General features: G+C 48.6%; 1 protein-coding gene across 1 annotated transcript in view; it reads right to left on the bottom strand.

Moving 5' to 3' along the window:
* Nucleotides 1-687: 687 nt before the first annotated feature.
* Nucleotides 688-26617, bottom strand: part of MCM10 (minichromosome maintenance 10 replication initiation factor) — a 123906-nt gene continuing 97976 nt past the window's right edge. Inside the window, exons 17-20 of the mRNA XM_069627796.1 lie at nt 24682-24795; nt 10842-10987; nt 1910-1952; nt 688-1299 (exon numbers count right to left, since the gene is read on the bottom strand). Coding sequence (XP_069483897.1) covers nt 1216-1299; nt 1910-1952; nt 10842-10987; nt 24682-24795 — 387 coding nt within the window. The 3' untranslated portion in view covers nt 688-1215. The remainder of the gene's footprint in view (nt 1300-1909; nt 1953-10841; nt 10988-24681; nt 24796-26617) is intronic.

The raw sequence follows: 26617 nt of genomic DNA, 5'->3' as shown, positions 1-26617 counted from the left end.
CAGGACTCAACAGAGACAGCATCACAAGTGACAAGTATCATGTACAGAGCAACACAGCCACAGAACAGACCTAGACAGGACTCAACAGAGACAGCATCACAAGTGACAAGTATCATGTACAGAGCAAAACAGCCACAGAACAGATCTAGACAGGACTCAACAGAGACAGCATCACAAGTGACAAGTATCATGTACAGAGCAACACAGCCACAGAACAGATCTAGACAGGACTCAACAGAGACAGCATCACAAGTGACAAGTATCATGTACAGAGCAACACAGCCACAGAACAGACCTAGACAGGACTCAACAGAGACAGCATCACAAGTGACAAGTATCATGTACAGAGCAACACAGCCACAGAACAGACCTAGACAGGACTCAACAGAGACAGCATCACAAGTGACAAGTATCATGTACAGACTAAAACAGCCACAGAACAGACCTAGACAGGACTCAGCAGAGACAGCATCACAAGTGACAAGTATCATGTACAGAGCAACACAGCCACAGAACAGACCTAGACAGGACTCAACAGAGACAGCATCACAAGTGACAAGTATCATGTACAGAGCAACACAGCCACAGAACAGACCTAGACAGGACTCAACAGAGACAGCATCACAAGTGAAAGAGAAGAGAATGCAAAACAACCTACCGCATAAGTTACACTCATGAAGACCAGTCCAGCGTATAGTAAAAGGCTTTATTGTCACTGGCATTTCAAATATTGCACAACAAGTAATACGCAAGTCCAAAATAGTTTGACAATGAAGGACACATACATTCAAATATTTACAAAACTTACAGAAATTAAAACGGCGCGTGAGAGGCTACAGGACAGCAGGGGCAGAAGTACTCGAGACGAGGGGCTTCTGATCACGTTCATCCAACACCCAGAGGAACAAACTCCAAATTGGTGCAAAAAGTCAGCACCTCCAATGAGCAGCGAGTAAAAATGGCGCTAGAAAGCCAGTGCAATTCTCTTCACCTTGTAGGATGGTTCATGGAGGGCGTCCTGCCCTTTTAGGATACATGCAATGTTCTACAAATACCACATTAAAAACTAAAAAGTAATACACTTGTAAAATTAGATTAGATGGTGGTGGTGTTCGTTGCCCGGTTTGACCGGGATAAAAAGGAAATATAAAATCTCTTAATCCATGCTTTGTTAAAAAAATAAAAGCTTTTGTCTGTCCATATATAAACATGTGGTTATTGGAGACTGTTGAGAAATTTGCCGTGTTCTTCTCCTCTGGTTAACAGCGTTTCTCCAGCAATCTTTATCCCAGTCCGCTCCTGAAAAACAGTAAGAAGCATTAGATGGTTGCCCTGGGGATACATCACCAGAAAGGTTCAGATCATGGACTATTCACTGTGCTGGACTAGAAAGAGGAGTGCCTTCCTCTGGCAATTTAAAGCAAAGAGGCGCTGTTCCCAGCACAGCAGCATTACCAAGAGAGGAGTAACTGCATTACCACAGCAGCGTTACCAAGGGAGGAGTCACTGCATTACCATAGCATGCATCCCAGCACAGTAGCATTACCCAGGGAGAAGTCACTGCATTACCACAGCAGCATTACCAAGGGGGAGTCTCTGCATTACCACAGCAGCATTACCAAGGGAGGAGTCACTGCATTACCACAGCAGCACTACCAAGGGGGGAGTAACTGCATTACCACAGCAGCATTACCAAGGGAGGAGTGAATGGATTAGAACACCATTTTGAGATTCCGGAAGCGTCCTCTTTAGGCTCCCAAGTCTACATGCAACCCCCTGCATTATTAAATTGCACAAGGACCCCATCTTTGGAAATGTACACGCATGTGCCTTTGAAAAACCATGGTTAGCGCTACCGCTGGTCCGTGAAAAATAGCAAAGCAGAGATATTTTGAAACGGTTCACTCACCCTGAGCATGCTGTCTCTTTCCCATTTGAAAAGTCCACAGGTGCTGAAAGAAGAGAAGAGAACAGTTCAAATGGTGTCCTTTCTGGCATATATACATAGAAAAGCAGAGAAGATTAACCCTCAATAAAAAGACAATTAGGCCACCTGCTCCCTATTGGAGGTCCATGGTGACCGCCTCAGATTTACACGAAGAACACATTGCAGGTGCATCAAACATTTACACAAAGGCATGAGGTGGACATTATGAAGTCCATCTGCTGGTCAGTATGAAAGCCCAACCTGCCTTACTAGAAGGTCAGCTAACAAGACTGCATTTATATGGTCGGTCTGGACAGAGAGCAACACCTTTCTGCACATGTGATGGTGTGAGAATAGCTGGGCAGATCTCTGGGAGAAACTAGCCGGGTGTCTGGTGCAAGCAATCGTCCCAGCAGGCCACGGAGCACAGCACCCGAGCATGTTAGTGTGTGTGGTTTGAGACATCACCCTGCCTGCTAACCAACATGCTATGGAAGCTGAAACGAGTGACTGCGGCCCTCAAATGTTATGTTATTTTGCATTTGTATAGCGCATTATGGTGTGCAGTCATAATGTCGACATCAATAATGTCGACAGTCAAAATGTCGACATTTTACATTAATGTCGACATTTTTTCGAAATGTTGTATAAATAAATAAATATATATTTATTGTTGTGTTGTATGTGTTGAGTATGAGGGGTGGGGGGTGGCAGGGGGTATTGGGTGAGAGGGGTTGGGGGGGACATCCCCATAGTAAATGATATTCTTTTTATTTATTTGTTTATTTATTTATTGAATAATAAATAAATAAATATATAATTACTACGTGTTGGGAATGAGGGTGAGAGGGTGGTTGGGGGGGGTGTGGGGGGGTGGCAGGGGGGTGTTGGGTGAGGGGGGGTTGGGGGGGGGACCCCCCCTTAGTAAATGATACTTTTTTTTGGTTATTTATTTATTGAAAAAAATAAAAAAATAAATAAATAATTAGATTGTGTTGAGTATGAGGGGTGAGAGGGTGGTTAGGGGGTGTGGTGGGGTGGCAGGGGGGTGTTGGGTGAGGGGGGGTTGGGGGGGGGGACCCCCCCATAGTAAATGATACTTTTTGTTGGTTATTTATTTATTGAAAAAATAAATAAATAAATATATAAATAATTAGAATGTGTTGCATATGAGGGGTGGGAGGGTGGTGGTGGGGGGTGTGGGGGGGTTGCAGGAGGGTGTTGGGTGAGGTGTTGATAGTGTTAAGGGTTTATAGTCATATTGTCGAAAAAAAAAGTCGACATTTTTTTTCGACATTATGACTTTTTACATTAAAAGTATAGAATGTCGACATTATTATTTTCGACATTATTTTTTCGACATTTTTGTCTGTCGACATTTTTTTGTCGACATTATGACTATAAACCGCGCATTATGTATCATTGGTATGATCTCAAGGCGCTAGTAGGTTGAACGCCCTCGGGAACCGCAGTTCAAGTCAGTAGAGAGAGTGTAGTATGACGCGTGGGTGCACCAGGTATGTGTGCAGCTGGTGTGGTTGTTGCATGGTAGCTGCTTCTTAGCGGTAGGTGTGGTGCTGAGGAGATCAGTTGAAAGTGTTCAGTCTGGAGGGTGGACATCCAGACTGAGTTCTGGCTGCGTTAGGCCTGAGGAGACGCTTAAGCTAGCCGGTATGTGCTCAGCTAGCTGCGTTTTATTAGGATGATGAGGTGTTTGTGGGGTCATGTTAGTATGAGAACAGCTTCACCGAATGTGTCATAGTACAGCTGTGTTCTAGTTGAATGATGATGTATAGGATAGAGTAAGCGTAGTAGTGTGATATGTGGTAATCAGTAAAGTGTATGCGACCAGGCACACTCAATGATGTTGGGAATACCCTCTAAATTCAACATTAACACAGTGACGCTGTTAGGGCACATGCTGTTTTTCACAATTCCGTACAACTGTGGTACGTGCGATCATTCACAAGTCCAACTAAGAGTGGGGCATGCCATCATTCATAATGCACCTACGTGAGGGATATGCTACCAGTCATAAATCTATCTAGGAGAGGCATATGCTAAAATTTGCAATTCAAGCTAAGGGTGCTAACATTGTTAGACCCGTCTCAATGTGAGGCTGGCAAATTTTCACGGTCTCTGGGAGTGGCACTAGTTAGTAATGCAAGTATGTTAGAATGTTATGCAGGACCACATTAACAGTCCAGCCTTGAATTAGGTTGGTGCTCGGATCTCTCAGGTGTGCATGGTGCAATTCGGCAGTTTACGTTATGGGAAGGTAAGGTAGAGTGGCAGGGGCTTTCTGGAGTAGAGTAACTGCCACATGCCCATGCCACACTTCCAGTTGTGTTGGTGTCTGTCCGCTTCTGGCTTCACTGGCTTCTCCTGCAGACACTTTCTGGAGCCGCTACTGTAGGAGCCGCCCTTTGCCTTGGGCCCTTGTCCGAAGGGGCAGGCAGAAGGCTGCCTTAGGTGGGTGGTTTTGGCACTTATGCTCGCCAATCACGGCACAGTGGGTGGGGAGGGGGGCGGGAGGGACAGGGAACCAGGAAGGAAAGCGATGGGGAGAGGAGGTCAACAGGGAGCTACTTGGGCTCAGTAGCATGATGGTGCAACTACCTTCCACCAATCACGAGCAGAGCGAGGGCAGGGGAGGCGGGACTAAGGAAACAAACAGGGAAGTGGGAGCGGGAAAGCTGAGGGCCAATTTGAATTTTAAAAAACTGGGAAATGGAGCAGCAGGGTCGGCAGGGCAAACGACACTCACCTGGGGCAGGATGCAGAATGGAGCAAAAATTGCAAAGAGCCCATCCTCTGCACCAAAATGTCTTGCCTTCCATAACGCCCCGAGCAGGAAGCTGGAGTTCTCTGACTGTCCCTTTCTTTCGTTTCCCAACTCGCAGAGGTTTGTTTTTGTTCCTCGTGGGATAAACAAGTTACTCACTGCAGTGACTGAAGCACTCCTAGTACATAGTCCCGTTTCCTTCATACAGTGTGTGGGCGCCCTGCTGGAGGGACGAGAGCGGTACTATGTTGCCCCCCCCCCTTCAAATTTAGAGCACGCTATGGCATGGGCGTAGGCATGCCCTGCTAATCCCGACCACCAGTGCCTCACCTCAGTCCCCTTAGGACCTGAAAGCGTGAAATAGCTTGTTTCTTCTTTGGGGGAAGGTGGTGGGCCGTATGGAGGAAAGGGGACCAGGAGTACTTCAGTCACTACAGGGAGCAACTTATTACTCTTACGCCCCGCCCCCTTTCCTCCATACTATATGGGCAATTCCAACAAACCCTTATTTAGGGAGAAGGAAACCTAGTTAAAAAAAATATTGGGGAACAGGCTTCACAGGCCTGCATCTGACCTAGCACTAATGTCAACGCTGTAGTGTTTACAGAATGGTGAAGAGACGCCCATGTTGCGGCTCTACTTATTACGTCCCATGGTTTGCATCTCTGAAATGCCACAGCCGTGGCTTTAGCCCTAACCGCATGCATGCACGCACGCCTGCCTGCCTGCCCGTAACTGCTTTCCTTGTAGTTTAAAGGATTCGGCAATTGCCGACCCCATCCATCTGGCTATGGAGGCTTTGGATGATGGGATCCTGGCGATAAACCTCTGAAAGTGGTTAACAGGGCATCAGACGGATTTGTTTGGTTATGTCTAGATAACATTTTAATGCTCTAAGCACACCCAAACAATGCAGTACTTTAACCGCATCCAAGGAGGGATTAGGAAAAAAGGTTGGAAGAATATTATCTCGGTTTAGATGGAAAGCCCACACTACTTAAGGAGGAAGCCTGGGCGTTTTCTAAGGACCCTGTTTTTTTATTTTTTTATTTATACGGTTTATAGTTTACAATTAAAACCTTTCACCAATCTTCAATTAAAGAAAAGCAATTAAGTACAAATCCCAAGCATATTAATCCTGTACGGTACTGTTAGTCCAGAGGACATGTGAAAAGAGCTTTCAGACTCATTTTTAATCAAGTCTTGAGAAGCTTGATTTTTCAAACGCTCCAACAAGGCAAATATTTCCTGTGTATTAAGGCGTGTGTCAATGAAATTCGCCCTCCCTGCATCAAAGTGATCCACCACTGTTCAGCCTCAATCCACAGAAGTTTGTTGAAGGATCCCAGCCAACCATGGCTGGGCAGAAGAGTACCAGATGTTTCAAAGTCTCTTTGCAATTCTGTTGCTTACACAGTCTACAGTTGAAGCCCAGTGATTGATCCGTAGATCTAACTCCCAAAATCTCCTTCGTAAAGAATAGATTGAGTCAAAATGTAGAAATTGCTTCCGCTAGTATAGATGAGGACATTTTTGAAGATACTTCGGGACCGTATTTATGGAGCGACTCTGATTGCCTGGATTGGTGTTCCTTTTGGTAGGCCAAGAACTCTTCCAGAATAGACCCTCCAAAAAGGGCCCTGCCGTTGCCAGAAGGGGAAAAAAAAGCTTCAGCTCAGTGGATGGGGACTAACTTCATACAATAAAAAAGTCAGAATGGGAGATATTGTGAATTTGCAGAACCTTTTTAGCAGAATCCTTGCTTGTGCGAATAAATTCATAACTTTACTTCGTAAGATGATGAACCTCGGGGCATCGATGGTACTTGCATTTACGCGCATCCCTAGGTATATCATGGAGTTCACTTTAAGGATTTTCTCTCCCGTCAAATGCCAACAATTTTTTTCCTTACCCTTTTTGGGGAAAGCTTGGATTATAAAGACTCTCGACTTTTTGGGGTGTATTTTCAAGCCATTGTCCCTTACATAGATTGCTAGCGCGTCTAATTGGCGTTGCAGACCAATGGGCGTTTGGTCCACCAGGACCAAGTCATCCACATAGAGCAATCTGCCCAAAGGTTCACCTGCGATTTTGGGAGGCAAGCACCTTAAGAAACAAACTTAAATAACAATGCTACAGCAGGCAGCATGCCCTCAACTAATGCTTACAGCAGCAGTGTTCCCTAAATCGATGACCACCTTAGGTGGTGCACTCCACCATGGCCAGATGCGTGTCCACTTCCCAGCCCCCAAAATTGATATGATATGATATGGCATTTGTAACGCGCCTATACACAAGTGTTTCAAGGCGTGACAAGGAGACCTCAACCAAGCCCCACAAAAAGACCAGGGCCTGATGTACATCTGAAATAAATAAATTGAAAAATACAGAAACTACATCTAAGGCTAAATCGGGCGCGAGACCTATAGCCAACAAGTACCGTAAGGGAAAGTTGAAACAAGAACTTAGAGAGTTTGAAGTGAGCCTCCATGAGCCTAGTCAGCACCACGTTGGTGTTCTTCGATGTCGCAATGAGATCAATCTGGGGACTGCCCCACCTGCGGAAGTGGCTGTCCACTTGATCCTGCCAAAGCTCCCACTAACGACAAGAGCGCAGCTACCTGCCGAGAGAGTCGGCGACTGTTCTTTACTCCCAAAGGTGAAAAGTTACAGGAAATGCCCCCTAGGCGACGGCCCTGTGCCACAGCTCCTGGGATTCTCTGGAGAGCGCCGGAGACCAGGTGCCCTCCTGCTTCCTGATGTCAAATATTATGGTGGTATTGTCCATGCAGACCCTCACCACCTTGCCTTTGAGGGACGGAAGAAATGACTAGAGGGCCCAAAACACTGCCTGCAGCTCCAGGACTTTGATGGGTCGCTCCTTCTCCTCTGGGAGCCACAGACCTCCGGTGTGGGCTCCTCCAGTCCTCCAGTGAGGCGTCCATCCGTCTCCTGGTAAGGGGGGGTTCTGGAAGTCTGTGCCTCAGGCAAAGTTGGAGCACACACCCCACCACCGTATCGCTTGACGGAACTCCTCGCTGAGCAGAATCCTGTCCTTGAAACTTCCGGATACCTGGATCCATCAGGCGTCCAGGAATTCCTGAAGCGGTCGCATCTGCAACCTGCAGAGTCTGATCAGGTAGATGCACGGCGACCTCATGCCAAGCAGCGACTTCATGGTCCTCACCTTCAGTGCTAACAGCCGTTGCACCTTGCCCAAGGTGGCCGCTATCCTCTCTCCTGAGGGGGCCGCCAGGCAGGAGACTGTGTTGAGTCTGGCCCCCAGGAACAGGGCGCCCTGCGATCGAGTCAAGCAGGACTTTACATAGTTCACTGAGAACCCCAGATTCGTCAGCAACCGGACGGTCCGCTCCGTGTGGTTGACGGCAATGCCCCTTGACTTGGCCCGGACAAGCTAGTAGTTGAGGTATGGGTACACATAGTCGGAGTCGTAGATGGGCCACCACTGGCACCAGGCATTTTGTAAAGACTCTGGGTGCCGACTTCCGAAAGAAAGAGCCTTGAACTGATAGTGCTTCCCTTGAACGAGTAAGCATAGGAACTTGCAATGTATTCTGTGAATGGGGACATGGAAGTAAGTGTCCTCTAGATCCAACAATGGCAGGAAGTCTCCCTCCTCCAGTTGGCCGAGCACCTTTTGCGACGTGGCCATCCTGACATTTTGGGACTTGATGTACTTGTTGAGTCGTCGTAGGTCGAGAATGGGCCTCCAGCCCACAGTCTTTTTCTTACCAAGAAGTATCGGGAGTAAACTCTGGAGACCCGGAGTCGCTTCAGAACCAGCTCTATCGCCCCTTTTTGTAACATGGCCTGAACCTCCAGCAGCAGCTGAGGGATGTGTGGTTCCTGCCGGGCCACCAGTGGTATTCGCGGACACCTTCGCTGAAACACCAGTGTGTGTCCATGGGCGAGAGCATCCAGCACCCATCGATCGGTGGAGATGTTTTCCCACACGCTGATGAAGTTCGCCAGCCGGCCTTCCACCGGGGTGCATAGGTGGGGGCCTGATGCCTCGGTTGGTTCAGTCCTGCTTGGAGGCTGGTGCGCTGCCTTGGGAGCCTTGACGACAGCACTGGCGGCTGGAGAGGGGGCATAGGGTGCCTCTTCCTTTTCTTTGGCGGTGGTGGCCCCGGTGTCAACGCTGTTGTCGCTGGTGGTGCTGTCAGTGGCGGCATCCTCTTCTGTATCTCCAACACTAGAGTGTGGAGAGTAGAAAGGATGTCATGCAACAGATGTCTGGGAGGTGCCTGGAGAATAGGGTTGCTGGTCCCAGCGCCTATGTCGCCCCCGCCAAAGTCGTTGCCACCTCTGGCGGCAACCACCTCCTCGACGTTCCCGTGGTCATCCCAAGCTTCTTCCGGGATGGTGTGGCCGGAACCCTCGTCCTCCATGTCGGAAGAAGAAATATCCATGCCCTGGAGTTCTTCTGCACCCTACGCCCACTTTTTGGGTCCTGAGGGGTCGGTCTCGAGCTAAGGGACAGCATCCTCTTTTCAGGGGTCTTCTCCGCTGGTCTGGGAGACAAAGCCACTATGGCCGCTGTAGACCCCTGGCCGGACCAGTCCCTTTCGCCTTTGAAAGGGCGGCTGCTACCAGCTCAATGGAAGCAGATGATTTAGCCTGCATCACCTGGGCCTTCACGGGCAGGTCGGACAGGGGTCTACAGCGGCCTGTTTGGCCTTCTCCGGTTTCTAAAGCAGTTTTCCCTGGGTAGCTAACTTTCTCTTCGACGAAGAACTGGAGCGATGGCTGGAGATTGAGGCCGTTGGAGAGGAGGAGCGCACCCTGGCCGTCGCTGGACCCGCTTGCGCAGCAACCCGGACGGAGCCGGACTCGGTGCTTGGCCTTGTCTTGGGCCCCCACGGATGGAGCGCCCTCCAAGGACTTAAAAGCCCGCTCTGGCTGGCTGGATCCGGATGAGGCATGTCCCTGTGAACCACATGGGGTAGGAGCCTTGCCTTTGAGCCACACTGCCAGTCTGATGTGCTGATCCTTCATAGTGCGCTTGGTAAAGCCACGACAGATCTCACAATCTTCCTCCTTGTGCGACGGGTGAAGGCAATAAAGATACTGGGAATGCTTGTCCTCCATGAAAACATTCTGCAAACCGCAGCTGGTGCAGAGCTTGAAGAGGGAGGCTCAGTCCTTCTCCGACAACATGGTGCAGTGTAGGCCTGTTGTCCTTCTGGAAACTTCGAAGATCAACACTCGACTATTCCGCCCTTTCGAGGGGAACGAAAGATGCCGAAAAACAGGTCCCCGTTAGTCGGATGTGGAAACGATGGAGCACAAGGGCTCGATCAAACAAAAATAGGATTTTAGAAGCAAAAAAAGCACGAAAAAAAACACAAAGTTCAAGAGCTAAACACGAGAACTGCCTAAAAATCTGAAGATGGCTGCCAGAGGAGGGGCTTAGGCAGTCATTGGCTGGGGGCAGTATGACCCTGAGCTCATTGATTGGTTTATAAGGAGAAAGATAGTTTTTCCCAGCTTGACGACTGGGAATATTCATGAGCATGTGAATCCATGCCAGACCCCATGCTGGAGAAATGCATCTATTTGAGACAGGGATAGCGAGCCAGAGGAGATTGAAAGGTGGCACTGCAAGTTGTTTTTCCTTGTAAGACGTATTCCACTTCTCCCCAGATTGCCATCTACGATCTCCTGACACCTTACACTACACATACACCCAGCACCACAGACAGCCGTGTCAGGCCTAGCTACTAGCAAATCAGCAGTAACCAAACCATGACTAAGCTCTCCTATGTAGCCGTATCACAGTCTCCCACATCAATGGCTAACGAGACCCACAACTCTTGAACAGGACTGCAGCCAGAGGTGAACATTTATAATCAGAGCCCGCATTGGAGCGTAGATGAGTTATGTATACATTCCTTGTCCAACAAGGGACCTCTCCTCTGTAAAACCGCAGAAGAGGCAGCAGCATCAATGTGTGACATTGCGAATGACTTCCCTTCTCTTTCTGTTTTAGTGCATGTTAAACAATTTGGCAGATTAACATTTTCTCTCAACAGCAATCTAAGGTTTACTAACAAACTGCGTTGCTGCAGTTGTGAAAGGCAAGGTGACAAGCAAACTCTTCCTTACCTGCAGTGCTTCTTAGGTAGTCTGTCGAGTGAAATCGTTCTGCTCCCACACGGGCATTTGAAGAAGCGCTTCACAGCGTCATGCCATTGGTAATCATGATTTTCAGCAACACAGGACTCCAACGGCTTGAAATGCGTATATTTACACTGCATACAAAAAAACGAGATAACTGTTGAACAACAGGATTGGTGCAACATAATTCAATTTGGATATTTGAAGGACAAATCATTGAGTTTTTCTGTGGCCCACCACTGGCACTACAAGCTTCACAGAGTGCAGACATTCTTCAAAAAGCCAGGTCTTCCAACCAGAAAATAGCTCTTACACTTGCCAAGGTTCTGAAGAAAGTACAGCAAAGCATGGACTCCTGAACACTACAAACCATCTACAGTAAAATCCAGCACAGCCACAAGTATCTCTCACATTCTGAAATGGGCCTTTCTGGTGGCGGCCACCACTTGCCAGCTCACCACACTGGCAAATGAAAGCGAAGGAGGTAGTGAGTGGAGCCTACAGCGAGCAGGCACTTGCAGACTCAAAGATCCATCAGAACTGCACAGAAGACCAATGCACTAGAGAGTATTACAATAATCGAGAAGCAACACCCCAAATACTAAAGCAAGAAGCTTTAAGCGTTCTCCAGGAGTAAAATCTATTTGTAAAATTAATTTAAAACCGAGGGTTTAAAGTTATTGACTATACTACGCACCTCCCTGGAACCACTCAAGGTACAGTCTGCTGCCAAGGAAGACAGTTGCTTTTCAGCACCTTATGGGGATAGGTTCTTACTGTAGTTCAGGTGACTTTTTTGGGGTGCAGAAGTACTAGTGTTTCTATTTGGTTTCTTGGCCTGAGGGCACCGGAAGTGCAGTTGGAATCCTGCATGAGCGCACAGCACACAGGGGTGGCCATGTTTGGTAGCCCTGGCCAGCAGTGGTGGGACTGGCGAGAGGGGTGGGGACAGTTGCTAGTGGCCCTTGGAGACTGTTTCACTGGATCCGGTGTGCAGTGTACTGCTGGCACTTTGGGTACATCATTCCTGATGCAGCCCTTCGATTGGCCCCTGGGCCCTTGAGCTGGGACTGGTATTTGTATTTCTTTGGTATTTTGTTTATATAGCGCACCAAAACCATAGATCTCTGGGAGCATTTCTTTGCATTGCTTACAGTTACACAATATACATAAAATTGAAACAGTACAAGATTCATTGAAGTGCATGCAGGTACAGACATGTGCAGGAAAATCTGGCGTACCGCATTATTATGTCTCCTGCGTGAGAAGGCACGTTTTTACACTTATCCTGAAGTTCATGTAAGAGGGTTCTACTCTTAAGGTTAATGGCAAAGTGTTCCATAGTTTTACTGCTGCCCCCTACCTTCTGAACCTTCTGCCTGGGGACTTTAAGGCAGTGTGTAGTTGTGAAAATCTTTTTGGTCGGTCTGAGATGTTTAATGAGAATTTGTCAATCAGGTATTTAGGCGCTAGATTCAAGAGACATTTGTGGGTGAGCGACAGCGTTTTGAATGCAATTCTGTGATTAACTGATAGCCAGTGTACGTTGCGCCTAAGTGCCGAAATATTGTGAGATGTGAGGATATTCATCGCAGATCTGAGCACAATATTTTGGAGTATTTGAAACTTTTTTCGGTTGCGCTGGTTGGTTCCCAAGTGCAGGGCATTGCAATAGTCTAATTTGGATAGAATGAGTGCCCTCGCTATTGAAGTGCAGTTAGCTGTGGACAAGAAAGGTCTGCAGGCACGAATACGTTTACACGTATAGGCAGTGGAAGACGCCGTTGTCTTTCAATGTCAGGGAGGAATCTAAGTAGATGCCTAGTGTTTTTACATCCTTGGAAACATTTATGATGTTACCGTCAATGCTGAAGGAGTTGAACTGTCGGTCTTGTCCATCAAGTCTCATTTGGGAGCCTATGAGCAGTAGCTGTGCCTTATCGTTAAGACAGAGTCCATGCTTTGCCATCCATGCTTGTATGATTACGTAAATATCGTTTAGTAGTTTAGAGCCAGCGATAGGGATGAGAATGTGGGCGTCATCCACATAGTTAGTGTAGGTGACACCCAAAGGGGGGTGGGGAGGAGAGGCTTTGTAGTGTTGGAGAAACGCAAGAGCCCTGGAACATGTGACTGGTGCTGGCTTGGCCGACGCTGAGGGTGCAAACACTCTCATAGTTCTGTTATCCAAGAACGATTTGATCCAGGTAGTCGCTTGAATTTCTACCCAAAGGATCTGGCATCTCACGCATGGAGTTCCAGCATTTCATTAATCATGTATTGATCAGCTTATCTACCAATCGTGGAGTATGGGTTTGTCTTCACATAGTAAGGTACGATAAAGCATGTGCTGGACAATGGAACGCACACTTGAACCCCAGGCTGGATTATCATACATTTATGAACACTTAGAATTTGAACAACTCATTGATGTATGTATCCCTATATCTTTTTCCCCTTTCGTTCCTGCATATCCTGACCGACAATGAACGATTTCATGGTATGTAACTGCCCCTATCAAACTACGTAAAAGTAAACAAGAATCACACCTCAATTCCTGGTTCACCCCCCATCTCAAAAAACGACAAATCCAAAAACGTACACTCCAAGCTATCTGGAGACACTCACCCTCAGCTGAGAACAAAACTTTACTTGCCAACCTTGCGAACAAATACAAGAAAGAAATAATCCAAGCTAAAAAAATACATTCAATGAGAATTAGTAAAGCTAACTCCAATGCTAAAGAACTCTTCTCCATCCATAGGGAAATGGAAAATCCAATTGCTCCCACGGACAATGTCCCCCAAGGACAAACAATGGTGCACCAGCATCCAAAACGCATTAGCAAATAAAATTACAATGTTACAGTCCAAAATTGCAAAGAAGAAAGCCTCTGAGTTCCACAGGAACCCATACTACCCATCTGACAGATACACCAAGTACAGACGGACTAGGTAAACCATTTAAGTTCACTAACATTTCCATACTGGAAACTGAAAAGATTATTTCATCTCTGAAACCATCAAATTGCCAGGGTGACAGTTGCCCGGCAGAAGTAATTAAGGACGCTGCTAGAGACTTAGCACCCTTTATCTCCAAGCTAATTAATGCCTCCTTTAGATCCAGTACCGTGCCTACCAACCTCAAAGAATCTTGGGTACTGCATCTCCTTAAAAAAACAGACCCTGGACCCAGCCATCCCTACCAACTATAGGCCCATTACTACGGTCCCGTTCCTCCTAAAAATCATTGGTAGAGTAGCCTACCTCCAAATCCAAAAATACCTGGAGACGAACCAACTTCTAGGATCACGCCAATCTGGATTCAGACCACAACACGGCACTGAAACAGCCTTAACTGACCTTAAGACACAAATCGACAAGCTGAAGGACAAAGGTAAAACAGCTATGCTCCTCCTCCTTGACTTATCGGCGGCCTTTGACCTGGTTGACCATGCAGTGTTATGCAAGCACCTAGCATCCGCTGCCCATTTCTCAAGTGAAGCTATAGCTTGGGTACAATCCTTCCTTGCCAACCGTACGGAGAGTCTTATCGCCCTTAGCTTCAGCGGACCCAATACAAATCACCTGTGGTGTCCCACAAGGTTCATGTGTCTCCCCTACAATGTACAATATGTTCACTAAGCCTCTCTTCGACAAACCGACAGACTGGGGGTAACCTATACTAACTACGCGGACGACACGCAGATCCTTATACCACCATCTGGCAACTTTGTCGCAGACACAGCACTAGTAAACAATATTTACCCCATCATTCAGGCCAGATGCCTGAATGACGACAAAACAGAGATACTGATCCTGGGTTCCGACTCTAACCTTAAAAAACTCAGCCCCAGCTACACAGCCATCAATACAGATGGAAACATAATCAAGGTGGTTACCAAGGTAAAAACACTAGGTTTCTACCTTGACTCCACACTATCTCTCAAAAGACAAGTCAACTCTCTGGCCTCATCTACAGCCTACACCTGCAAATTAATCAAGGCCTGCAGACCCTACCTCTTCAAAACCAACTGCATCACACTAGTCAATGCCTTAATAATGTCCAAACTAGACTACTGCAACACCCTATATACAGGTGCCAATAAAACTATCAAACAAAATGCAAATACTGCAGAACAACGCTAACAGAGCAGCGTTTCCAATATTAGGAAAGACCACCAGTGGTTAAAAATTAGCGACAGAATTCTCCTCAAGACGCTATCACCTACAAGGGTCTCACCAATACAGTGCCACCATATATCTCGGCTAGAATGATCAGAATGAAACCCCTAGATTTAGACTTACGAAATCGGGCGGTGCGAGCTTCCCCGTTAGATCTGCCCATGCCTGGAACGCACTTCCATCTGCACTAAGAGCTGATCATCCATATTCTATATTTGGATGTAAAGTGAAAAGTTGGCTTCGGACTAATGATACCCACTAATCTGGTCCCCGGCTCTATACCTTTGGATTCATGCATGTAAATACTCTGAAACCTGTACTTTCCTGAAAATTGTAACAGACTATTCCCTCCCCCCGGTGTGTTGTGTCCCAACAGTTCGTATATTTGTACTGTAAATACTGTAATAACATGTATTCATTTATTGTATGTAACCAAGCTTAAGCATTCTTGTGTCGGCTGCGCCCGGCTACCCCAGGGTTTGGAGCGCATTATCAAATAATAAACTAAACTATGTAACAGCCATTGTCAGGTTTACAATATTGATAACTACCTTGTCTTTGTCATGTAATGCAAATATGGAATATTTGAATTACAAATCCTGTATTATTGATAACGATGAAAACAAGACCGACTGGTCGAAACACATGTCGGCTGTTGATTTGTTGGATACTACCAATAAATGTAATAATTTGTGATTGGATGTACATGGACTGAATGTATTGAATGACTTGGGGCTCTTGCGCAGTCTAACATATAACTTGGATTAGGTTCACCGTATGGTATGTTGTCTTCACTTATTTAGGGTGGTGGTCCCTAAATAATTATATAATTTTAGCACTATCCCAATATGGCCCGGACGATCATTCTACACTAAAACTTCAACCCTTGGCTATTGATTTCGTTCGGGGAGCGGGGGTGGCCCAGATGAGTTGGGAAGGGCTACGTGAACCCTATGGCCAGGGGGGCCTGGCGGCACCAGATTTCAAGTTGTATTATATTGTTGCACAGGCACAATATGCCGGGCACTGGTATTCTTTTGCACCAGGCCCAATACATCGAGCTCTGGAATCTTACAGTGCAGCGCGGCGGAACAAAGGTCGGTCATCTCTAGTGACCGGCATGAGGAACGGCCCAGGACTCCCTCCAACATATGACTTTGATGTTCAGAGGTCGTGGGATGCTGAATAGCAAATGGTCCTGCATAATTTGTTCCCAGAAGGGAGGTTCGTGACATTACAGTTTTGCAGCAAAGCCCCATTAAGACATTGCAGGATGAAGGCGGCAGATCGCCGTTGATGGCCGTCGTTCCTGTGGGAGCCAGACACACACTACCGCATACAGACTGTGGCGTCTGGTGAAGATGCCAGGAGGCTGGTATCAAGGTTGTATAGACTGAGTCAGGCAGGCCAGATTTCGGTTAATAAGGCATGGCAGAAGTGGCAAAGGGATTTGAATATTGAAATATGGGATGACCAAAGGCTGAGCTGGTGTCAATTGACAAGGGAAGTCTCACTCAATCTGAGGTTTCGTTGGATACAATTTAAGCCATATTAAACACCAGTGCGCATTTCCAAATTTGCACCGAATGCCAGTGATGGATTTGTCAAGTGAGGAAGGGCTACCGCCGATCGCAGAGTTCTGGCAGGAGATGGCAGATGTTTTGTAGGACATGCTACAGATAACTCCTGGCTCGGTTTTCATCACAATAAACCGCTCCAAACCGTGGACCGAGGCCTGCCACGACTTCCACGTTAAAGTCTTTTCCTGACTTACAAATAATGTTTCAACAAAAAGTTCAAAAAGCCCCTCTGTCGGGCTCAGACCCTTCACAACCAAGTTCAACAAAAACTTGCAATGGGGTTCCCTTCCCCAAACTTATTACACCTCAGGTCTCCCTCTGTCAGGCTCGGACTACTTTTGAATGTCAAAGACTTTCGAATGTGCCTGGCTTTCTTTACAGACCACCGCAGGTCCACTTTGACTCAAGGTTCACGGTTTAACTTTCACTCTCCCCTTCGCTAGAAGTAAATTTTCCTTACTTCACTTTTGCCTTTCATTCGCTTTAAACAATGTACCTTTCACTGAGACTTTTGAGTGGGCTACTTCCTTTTGCCGCACCAATCTGTTACTTCGTATCGCTGATTACACAGCTGTCCTTACTTTAAAGTTCATTCACAGGTCTGCCTTTCTTCGCATCTCATCCACATGCGTGCAGCCTTGAATTGCGATATAAGGAACAACTTACCTGTAACTACTGTTCTCCAGCATGGGTCTGGAATGGATTTGCATGCGAACCCTCCCGCCTGCCCCTCTGCGGCTCTTCTCTTGGTCCTACTGCCACTTTACGAGCTACCAAATCTAAAGATGGCTGGGGCTTAGGTAGAGGGCAGTCATTGGCTAGGGGCAGTATGATTCAGAGCTCAGTGATTGGTTGTTAGGAGAAAGACAGTTCAGAAATTAAACTGATTTTTTTTCTGTTACTGAGGATTCCCATCCTGGCGACGGAATATTCATGAGCATGTGAATCCATGCCAGACCCATGCTGGAGAACAGTAGTTACAGGTAAGTTGTTCCTTATATCGGAAACCACAGTTACAGATAAGTAACTTGTTCCTTCTCCAGCATGGCATGGATTCACATGCTCCTTAACAAAGAATACATAGCAGTACACACATGCATAACCACGGGAGGTGGCAAGGCTCAACATAAGCATCTCTTACCTCCTCACCAGGCTCCCCTTCAAGCGAACAGGTCGCACAGCACTGCATGACCGACTCTGGACTCCTCTCTGGAATCCCTGTCGACGCAGTAGAATCTCGTGAAGGCGTGCGTCGACCTCCACGTAGCAGCCCTGCAGATGTCCAGCAGGGGCACACCAGACAGAAACGCTGTAGTATCAGCGATCGCTCTGGTCGAAAGGGCAACGGTCGGTTTGCCAACCAGTGACAATGAGTGATGCAGCCGCAGAGCCACCTGGAAATGGAAGCCTTCCCATGGTTCACAGGGCCAAAGTTCACATAAAGTAGCGATGTCTTCCGGAAACTCTTTGTGCAGTCCACATAGAACTTCAGCGCTCTAGCCACATCCAGCGAGTGCAAAGTCCTTTCAGCCGGCGGCAAAGGTGTCAGAAAAAACACAGGTAACACCAAGGGCACGTTTAGATGAAAGTCTGACGGCACCTCAGGCATGAAGGAGGGGTGTGTCCGCAGTACCACCCTTGTATCGTGAAAAGTCAAGTAAGTTGGTTTACAGGACAGGGCCTCAATCGCCCCCACCCATCGTGCAGAGGTGATGGCCACGAGGAACGCAGTCTCCCACGACAAGAACTTCAATGGAACGGTCTGCATAGGTTCGAATGGAGGACCCATGAGCCTAGTCAGTACCACATTGAGTTCCCACGCCGGGGCTGGAGTCTTCACCGGCGGGAACAAACGAAACAGTCCTTTGATGAACTCCTTAACCAGACGGTGTGATCATAACGACGACCGCCCCAGGGCTCTGGTGTAGTGGGAGATAGCCACCAGATGAACCTTGATAGAGGCGTGAGCCAACCCTGCTTTGGCCAGCAACAGCAAATATGGTAGCGCCTGCTGAGCCGCGACTCTTAGAGGGTCGATCTTCTGTGCACGACATCACACAGCGAACCTCTTCCATTTATGCCCATAGCATTTCAGAGTAGACTATGCCCTGGCCTTGGCAAGCACCTCCTTGCAGACGGCTGGGGGATTGTAACCTCCGAACTCTTAACGCTGCAGGAGCAAGGCCTTCAGGTTCAGCGATCCTGGGTTGTGGTGCAGCATTGCGCCTCCTTCTCTGGCGAGAAGATCTGCGACCACCGGACGCTTGACTGGAAGAGATGTTGATATGCTGAGAAGGTCCAGCTACCAGATCTGCCTCGGCCACGTTGGTGCAACGAGGATCATCCTGCACCGGGACTGCTTGAGTTGATTGATGAGTCAAAGAAGCAACAGCAACGGAGGGAACGCATACAGAAACAGGCCATCGCAGGGGAATGAGACTGCATCCCCCATGCTCCCTGACTGGGGAAACCTGCTGGTGAACCACTGGCACTTGGTGTTCGTCGCAAACAGATCAATTTGGGGATTGCCCCATCTGCGGAACAGGTGGTTCGCTTGGTCCTTCCGAAGCTCCCACTCGTGGCAAGACGAAGCTCCCTGGAGTTGGCGACAGTGTTCTTTACTCCCGCCAGGTGAAACAGAATGAGGAACATCCCCTGGGCGACGGTCCAGTGCCATAGGTCCTGCGCCTCTTTGGAGAGCGCTTGGGATCAGGAGCCCCTCTGCTTCTGGATGTAAAACATTGTGGTGGTATGGTCTATGAAGACCCGCACCACCTTGCCCTTGAGGGACGGAAGGAACGACTTGAGGGCCCATAACACTGCCCGTAGTTCCAGAATGTTGATGTGCAACGTCTTCTCCCACGGCTGCCAGGGGACTCTGGCATGAAGACTTCCAGTGTTAGCTCCCCATCCTTCCAGGGAGGCGTCCGTCGTGACCGTCTCCTGGTGTGGTGGGGTCTGGAAAACCGCACCTCCGGACAGATGAGAGCGCACACCCCACCACCTTCTCTCTCGTGGGAAACTCTCGTCGAGCGTGATCCTATCCTGGAAGCTTCCCGACACTTGGTTCCAACGGTCGTCGAGGAACTCCTGTAGTGGGTGCATCCGTAGCCTTCAGCGTCGAATGAGATAGATGCAAGACGACATCATGCCGAGCAGAGACTTTATGGTCCTCACTGCGGCGATCTTCAGTGCTAACAGCCGTTGCACCATGCCCAGGATGGCCGCTATCCTTTCCTCAGACGGTGACGCCCGACAGCACCTTGTGGAGTCGGGATCCCAGGAACAGCATGTCCTGCGATGGAGTCAAGCAGGACTTTGCATAGTTCACTGAGAACCCCAGATCTGTTAGAAGGCAAACGGTCTTGATGTATGGCCGACTGCGGCTTTTCCCGAACTGGCCCGAATGAGCCAGTCGTCCAGGTGGGTAAACGTGAATCCACTGCAGTCATAGATGGGCAGCCACCGGCCCCAGGCACTTTGTGAAGACTCTGGGTGCCGACTTCAGCCCGAAGGGAACGGACTTGAATTGGTAATGCACATCATGGACGACGAATCGCAGGAACTGGAGTGTCCCTTGTGAATGGGGATGTGGAAGTATGCATCCTCCAGGTGCAGCGACGACAGAAAGTCTCCCTCTTCCAGCTGTCCGAGCACGTGTTGAAGTGTGACGATTTGAACTTCTGGGACTTTATGTATTTGTTCGATTTGTTTAGTCGACGCAGGTTGAGAATGGGCCTCCAGCCCCTGGTCTTCTTTTGTACGAGGAAGCACCTTGCCAATTTGGAACTAAATTGATACGCCCACTTCTTTAACATGGCCCAGAGCTCCAGCAGCAGCAGTGCCGTCTGAGTGTTCACTTTGATGGCTTGCCGTGGCCACATTGATGGCATGGTCCGACAGCACTTCACCTTCCTGAAGAATCTCCAATGCCTCTGCTCTCTTATTGTGGGGGAGAAAATCCAGCAGAGGGGCAAGCTTGAACCACAGCTCCTGGTTATAGCACCACGATGGCGAGGGCGTTGGAGGGCTTGATGGTTGTCGCAGCAGAGTAGATCACTCGCCCTCCCATCGCATACAATTTCTCCCCTTCTCCGTCAGGAGGGGTGGACACAGCCGAAGACGTAGAGCCCGATAACTTTTTCCTGGCTGCCGCAGAGACCACAGAGTCAGGCGACGGTTGGGCCCGCAAGCATTTGGGTGCAGAGTCCGGCACCCTGTACTTTTTCTCCAGGCGGTCCCTCTTTGCTGAAGCTGTAGAAGGGCTCTTCATGAGCACCAGTCCTTCATCCCAAAAGTCATCCAAGAGAGTGACTGAAAGGATGGTCTTCCTCTACGCTTTGTTGGTATAAGAATCCCTCCTTCTCCTCCGGCGTGAGCTGGAAAAGCTCCGACGCCCTGGAGATCATAGCATGGAAAGATCCAATCTCGTCCGGAGGGGACGATCTGGGGGAGGCAACGGGAGGTTCCCCATCCCACCATCGTCCGTTCCAGTCTCCGTGTCTGAATCCGTCTCATCCCTCGGAGGGGGGGAGGGTGCCTCTTCCTCTTCTTAGCCGGTGGATCCCCCGTCTCCTGCGGCTCGACCGTCACCGGGCGTAACCGGCATACTCTTCTGAATCTCGGATACTAGAGTGTGCAGAGTAGAGAGAAGGTCCACTGAGAGGTTTATAGGGGGCATCTGAGGTGCAGGGCATGTAGGAAGCTGGGGCGTAGGAGCAGGGCCACGGCCCTCATCGTCCTGAGGCCCTCTGTCACCTTCCTCGACAGCATCTTTGTAGTCGCCTTCATCGTCACCCTCGTCGTAGGGCGTGACCCCCACGTTCCACTTGTCGCCACCGCCCTCCTGCATGGTCTGAAGGTAGGCAAGCTCCTCCTCTGAGGAGATATCCGTGCCCTGGAGGACCTCTGCGCCTCTCCCCCACCAACCCCCCTTTCTTTGCGTCCAGCGGAGATGGTATGGGGGAGATGACTGGCATCATCTTCTCCGGGGTCTTCTCAATGGGCTGGAATGAAAACTCCCTCCTGGCAGGGAGGGCCACTCTTGCCTTCGGAAGTGTGCCCTGCGAGTCTGCCTCCACGGCCTTCGAAAGGGATGCCACCACCATCGCGTTGGAAGGCGGAGCCTTCGACGGGTGCACCTGGGTCTTCACGGTCAGGACCGGTCCCTTGTCCTGCTTGGCCCTCATGGTTGTCCCGGACGCCTTGTCCTGCCTGGCCTTCTCCTTAGGGGGAGGGTCAGAGCCTCGGTTCCCCCTTGGCTTTCTCTGGCAAGGGCAGGCTGGCTTTGGACTTCTCTTTTGTCGCCTCCGGGGCCACCATGAGTTTGCCCAGATGGTCCGGCTTCCTCTTGGACGAACATCCTTAGCGTTGACTGGTGACTGAAGTCGCTGGAGACGTCGGACGCACCCTGGTCGCTGAGGAGCCCGGAGCAACGGTGCTCCCGGTGGCAGTGGACTCGGGGTGCTTAGCCTTTTGTTGGACCCACGCGATAGGGGCGCCCTCAAAGGACTTAGAAGCCGGCTCAGCATTCCTGGATCCGGGAGAGACATGCTCCTGGGACCCACCCAGTGCAGAGGCCTTGGCCTGTAGCCATTCCTTTAGCCGTCTACGCCGATCCTTCATTGTGAGAGTTTAGAGTTCATGGAAAAATGCACAATCTTCCTCTTTGTGCTTTGGGTACAGGCAGTAAAGGCATTGGGAATGTTTATCGTCCATATAAAAAATTCTGCAGACCGCAGTCGATACAAAACTTGAAAAGAGGGGAATAATCCTTCTCGTCTGCCATGATCTGTGCGGTGTAGGCCTTGAAGAATCTTCAGGAAGCCTCCACGAAGAAACTCGATGCCCTGGAGGGGTGCTGAAGAATCCGAAAAACTGGTCCCTGTTAGTTGGAAGGTTGATCGATGGAGCACCAGTGCTCGATTGACCGAAAAAGAGTAACTCTTCCAAAAAGCAAAAAAACACAGTAAAAGCTCGAGAGCTAAGCACAAGGACTCCCAACACTTGAACGTGCAGTAAAAATCTGAAGATGGCTGCCAGAGGATGGGCTTAGGTAGAGGGCAGTAATTGCCTAAGGGCAGAATGACCCAGAGCTCAGTGGTTGGTGGTTAGGAGAAAGACAGTTCAGAAATTAAACCAACTGATTTTTTCTGTTACCAAAGATTCACAGCCTGACTACAGGGAATATTCATGAGCATGTGAATCCATGCCAGACCCCATGCTGGAGAATGTTGCTACTTCAAACTTTAAAACGCAACGGTCTCTCAGGTAGCTTGCCAACTCACCGGCTGTGCGAGTTTCTTTCTTGGTTTTACAATTTCCAATTCACAAGTCAAGGTTAGTACCATAGGCTTGACCTCACCTCCCCAACTTGGCCATTCACCCGGGAGGGTCGCTGGCGTCCTTTGAACACAATGCACCCTTCTGATGTGGGATCTGGCCATCTCCACCTGTCTTTAGCAGCCTGCCTGAGGCAACGACATCCAGTAGGGAAGTTTTGGGGTTTTCGACCCACTGCTCACGTCCCTTGGTCCGTCGCTCTGCTCCAGTAGGCCTGCCTTTATCCCGGCAGATCTGCTCATACTAGTGTTCCGCCTTGCTCAGAGTGCGTCTCTGGGTTCTGCCTTTTAATCGTGCGAGGAGAGCCAATTGGTATCAGGTGTATGCTTTTAGAGTCAAGTGCCTGGCTTTGTCTGACCCGATTAGCGGGACATGTCCAGTACGATGTGTGAAAGTTAGTTTTCTTACTCTCAGTCACCCTCTTCCTCTGCCCAGTGTTTGTGGGGAGGGGGGGTGGGACCTCTGAGAATCCTAAAAAAATAGGATGGGTTGGACAAACAAAATAGGGGGGAATACCGCATCTCACTATCGGCTGCCTCACCCTCACTCCCTGAAGACCCCTCACCCAGGTGATCCTCCCCCAGGGTGTGGATCCAAAGGCGATGGCTGTGCCATGGCCACCTGAGAGAGTTCCCCCGGGGACTAGCGGTGCTTTCTCACAGGGGGTAGAATGGCTTAAGTAACTGTATGCTAATGAAAGGGGATGAGGGATATGCTGCAATGGGTGTACCGAAGTGCAGGCCAAAAGACATTTGGGGACCTTTCAAGGACCTCCTTTCACAGACAGCAGTAGAGTGGGTTCCATGTCATGACACAGCCCCCCCCCCCTCTCGGGCAGGATGTTCTAGAAACCGGGGGGGGGAGGAGGGGGGTGAGGGTTCACATTCCCTTCCCCCGGAGTCCCCCCTCCTCTGTCCCCGTTGCCTCCTTCACCAAAAAAGAAAAGAATCACAAAACACACACTTACTGTTTCTCCCCCAATGTGCGTCCGGGTTCTAGTGAGCCGTGTGTAGCAGGGGCATGACAGATCGATAAAGAAAGACTGCTCTGTGCGGTTACAGAGCAGTTATTCTAAATCATTTTTTTTGGTTTTGTTTTGTTTAAAAAAAGTCTTTTGACCAAATACCGTAGGGTGAGGGGCAAAGATGAGGCAGAACTCTGATGGACTACAGTATTTATGTTTTAAGTTCATTATAAACAGAGCTATACTGCTGGGTATGAACAATTGATGCCAAGCTCATGTGTGTAATCCTGATTGTATTAAGGCCTGTCTGCTATGCAATGTAACATGTCTGCCTAAAAAAATAAAAATAAAAAAATCATACATAAATGGACAAAAAGTTAAAGTTAAAGAGTGCATCTCATGTGGACGTTAGATTTACGGTGCGTCCCTGGTTCCCTCCGGCCTATTGGGTGATGCTTGACACGCAGGAGTGGGTTTTCGCTCCTGCTCATCAAATCTTAATTTTGGACAATGTGGCTAGTCCTAGTCCATTTGCTGAAATACGTGCAGTACTTTTAAGGTTGTCGGATTTCAGTTTCTCACATCTAAACCCCTATATATTGCTGGGAACATACACGTCATGTTTGTGGCACAGTTTACTATTACCATTATGAATTTACTGCTAATTGAACGAGGGTGCAGAAGTAAAGGGGTAGTCAATCGCATGACCACATTCAGACTTCTGCCACTCATTGAACAGCACTAATGGCCCTACTTACCGTTTTACAGGACACAGCTCGACATTTCTGCTCTCGAATGTTCCTCATCTTTTCCTCCATTTGCTCCTTCTTCACCAGAGGTTCAAAGTAGAGTTCCTGCTGCTCTGCTTCGGCCTGCAAAAGAAGAAACAGTCAAGAGGGTACAATCGGGACCACACCTGATCTAAAAGGTTCAGCAGCCAAGGCTTTGGATGGCCACAGTAGGCCTCACTTCAGCGAGTTTCGCCAATATGCAGTCTTACGGAACCCCATGTATTTTCCCAAAAGGACGCAAAGATTGCAGAGTCTGCACGTCCAGCTCTAAAACCCTGTTCATAATCTCAGACATGCTGCTCGCAGTTGGATGAGAGGTCAGAAAACTATGTAAACAGAACTCAAGTTAGAGAAGAGACATTACTGTTACACCATCACTGTGAGCAATTCACTGACTCAGAGAGGAGAGATGTCCCTTTCCATTTTATCTGATGAGAATGGGAGACAATTGCATAGTGTCATTAGCCGTCAGACTGTTGCTATGACAAAGAGGAGACCTCCTCAAACAGGAATAGACCAAATGCAAAACCTTTGGCAGTTCCTAGGCAAAAAAACAAACCATTCAAATATTTTGCAGTCCGGCTTAATCTCTACTTGAAAATAGTTTTTGCTTCCAGAAATGAAGAAATGCGTTGTGCAACGTAACAGTATGGTCAAAATACAGGACATGCTTAACAGGATTTATGTTTTTCAGCAACGGAGTCCTCTCGCGCCCTAGCAAAGCTCCACTAACAAAAAAAGGTGGCAACAACGATGGAAAGGCAATGGAAATCAATTAAGAGAAAAATGCTCCATGAAGGCTGAAGTGGAAACACCAAGAACTGTCTGGCTAAGTAGGCTGAAGTGCATTTGAGATTTATGAACTGCGGGTGTCCGGAAGGGTTATTTTTTTAGAAGCACCAAAGATGCTTATCCGATGATCCTTCCCTTTTCATTTTCCTCCCCATACTTCAGAGGAGCTCCATTTGCCTCCCCATACTTCAGAGGAGCTCCATTTGCCTCCCCATACTTCAGAGGAGCTCCATTTGCCCTGGTGGGTACCCTATGCAACACCCAGAAGACAGCAGCTATTGCCAGCTTCTTAGGACTTCCTGCTCAGTCTTTCTCTGTCCTTTCAGAGGCCCAATCTTCGGAATTGTACGATCGGACCGAAAACAAAAAGGTCCGACCGTACAAAAAGCCCGAAAAATGCAACCACCAAAGGTTTGAACACCAAATGTTTGCACCTTTGGTGGTAGCATTGTAGATAAGTATTATATATTTTTAAAAAAGACTGCGCCAGCTGCCCCAACACCCCACTCACTATACTGTGTGGTACAGTGAGCGGGGTGTTGTGGGGGACACCCTCGCAGCACACCCGAGGGAAAAAAAAAGAAACAGGGGATGCGGGTGTGTCCCCCGCAACACCCCGCTCACTATACTGTACCGTATAGTGAGGGGGATTGCGGGGGGGAACCCTGTAGCCCCTGTAAAAAATAAATAAAAATAAAAACACAAAAAAAAGAAAGAAAAGGACCCTGCAGCACCTGTTCCCGATCACGGAAGTGAAAGGGAATTGGCGCTGCAGGGAGACAGCGTGAAGAGAAGGTTAGTGGGGTTTGTTAATGTTGGGGGTGTGGGTCGGGGGTGTGTTGTGGGTGTGGGTATGTAGGGGTTTTGTACGTGTGTTTGCATGGGAAATGTACAAACCTTTTGTGGGTGGTACATTTCATACACAAACTTTTCGGCCGCAGTAAAATCAGCTGCGGTCGGATCGTGCCTGCTCTATCCTGGGCAGCCAATTCTGCTTCCAGTTGCTCACCCCCTGCCTCCTGTGCAATGACATTCGATTGGGCCTCCTTCAAAGCCAGTCTTGGCTACGCCCTCATTATATTCAGGATATCTCACGTAGTACCCGATACAT

This window comes from Ambystoma mexicanum, chromosome 12 (genome assembly GCF_040938575.1).
Source record: "Ambystoma mexicanum isolate Mex_15411 chromosome 12, UKY_AmexF1_1, whole genome shotgun sequence".
Classification (NCBI taxonomy): domain Eukaryota; kingdom Metazoa; phylum Chordata; class Amphibia; order Caudata; family Ambystomatidae; genus Ambystoma; species Ambystoma mexicanum.
Note: the sequence above shows the minus strand (reverse complement) of the source record. Positions and strands in the feature narration are given on the sequence as shown.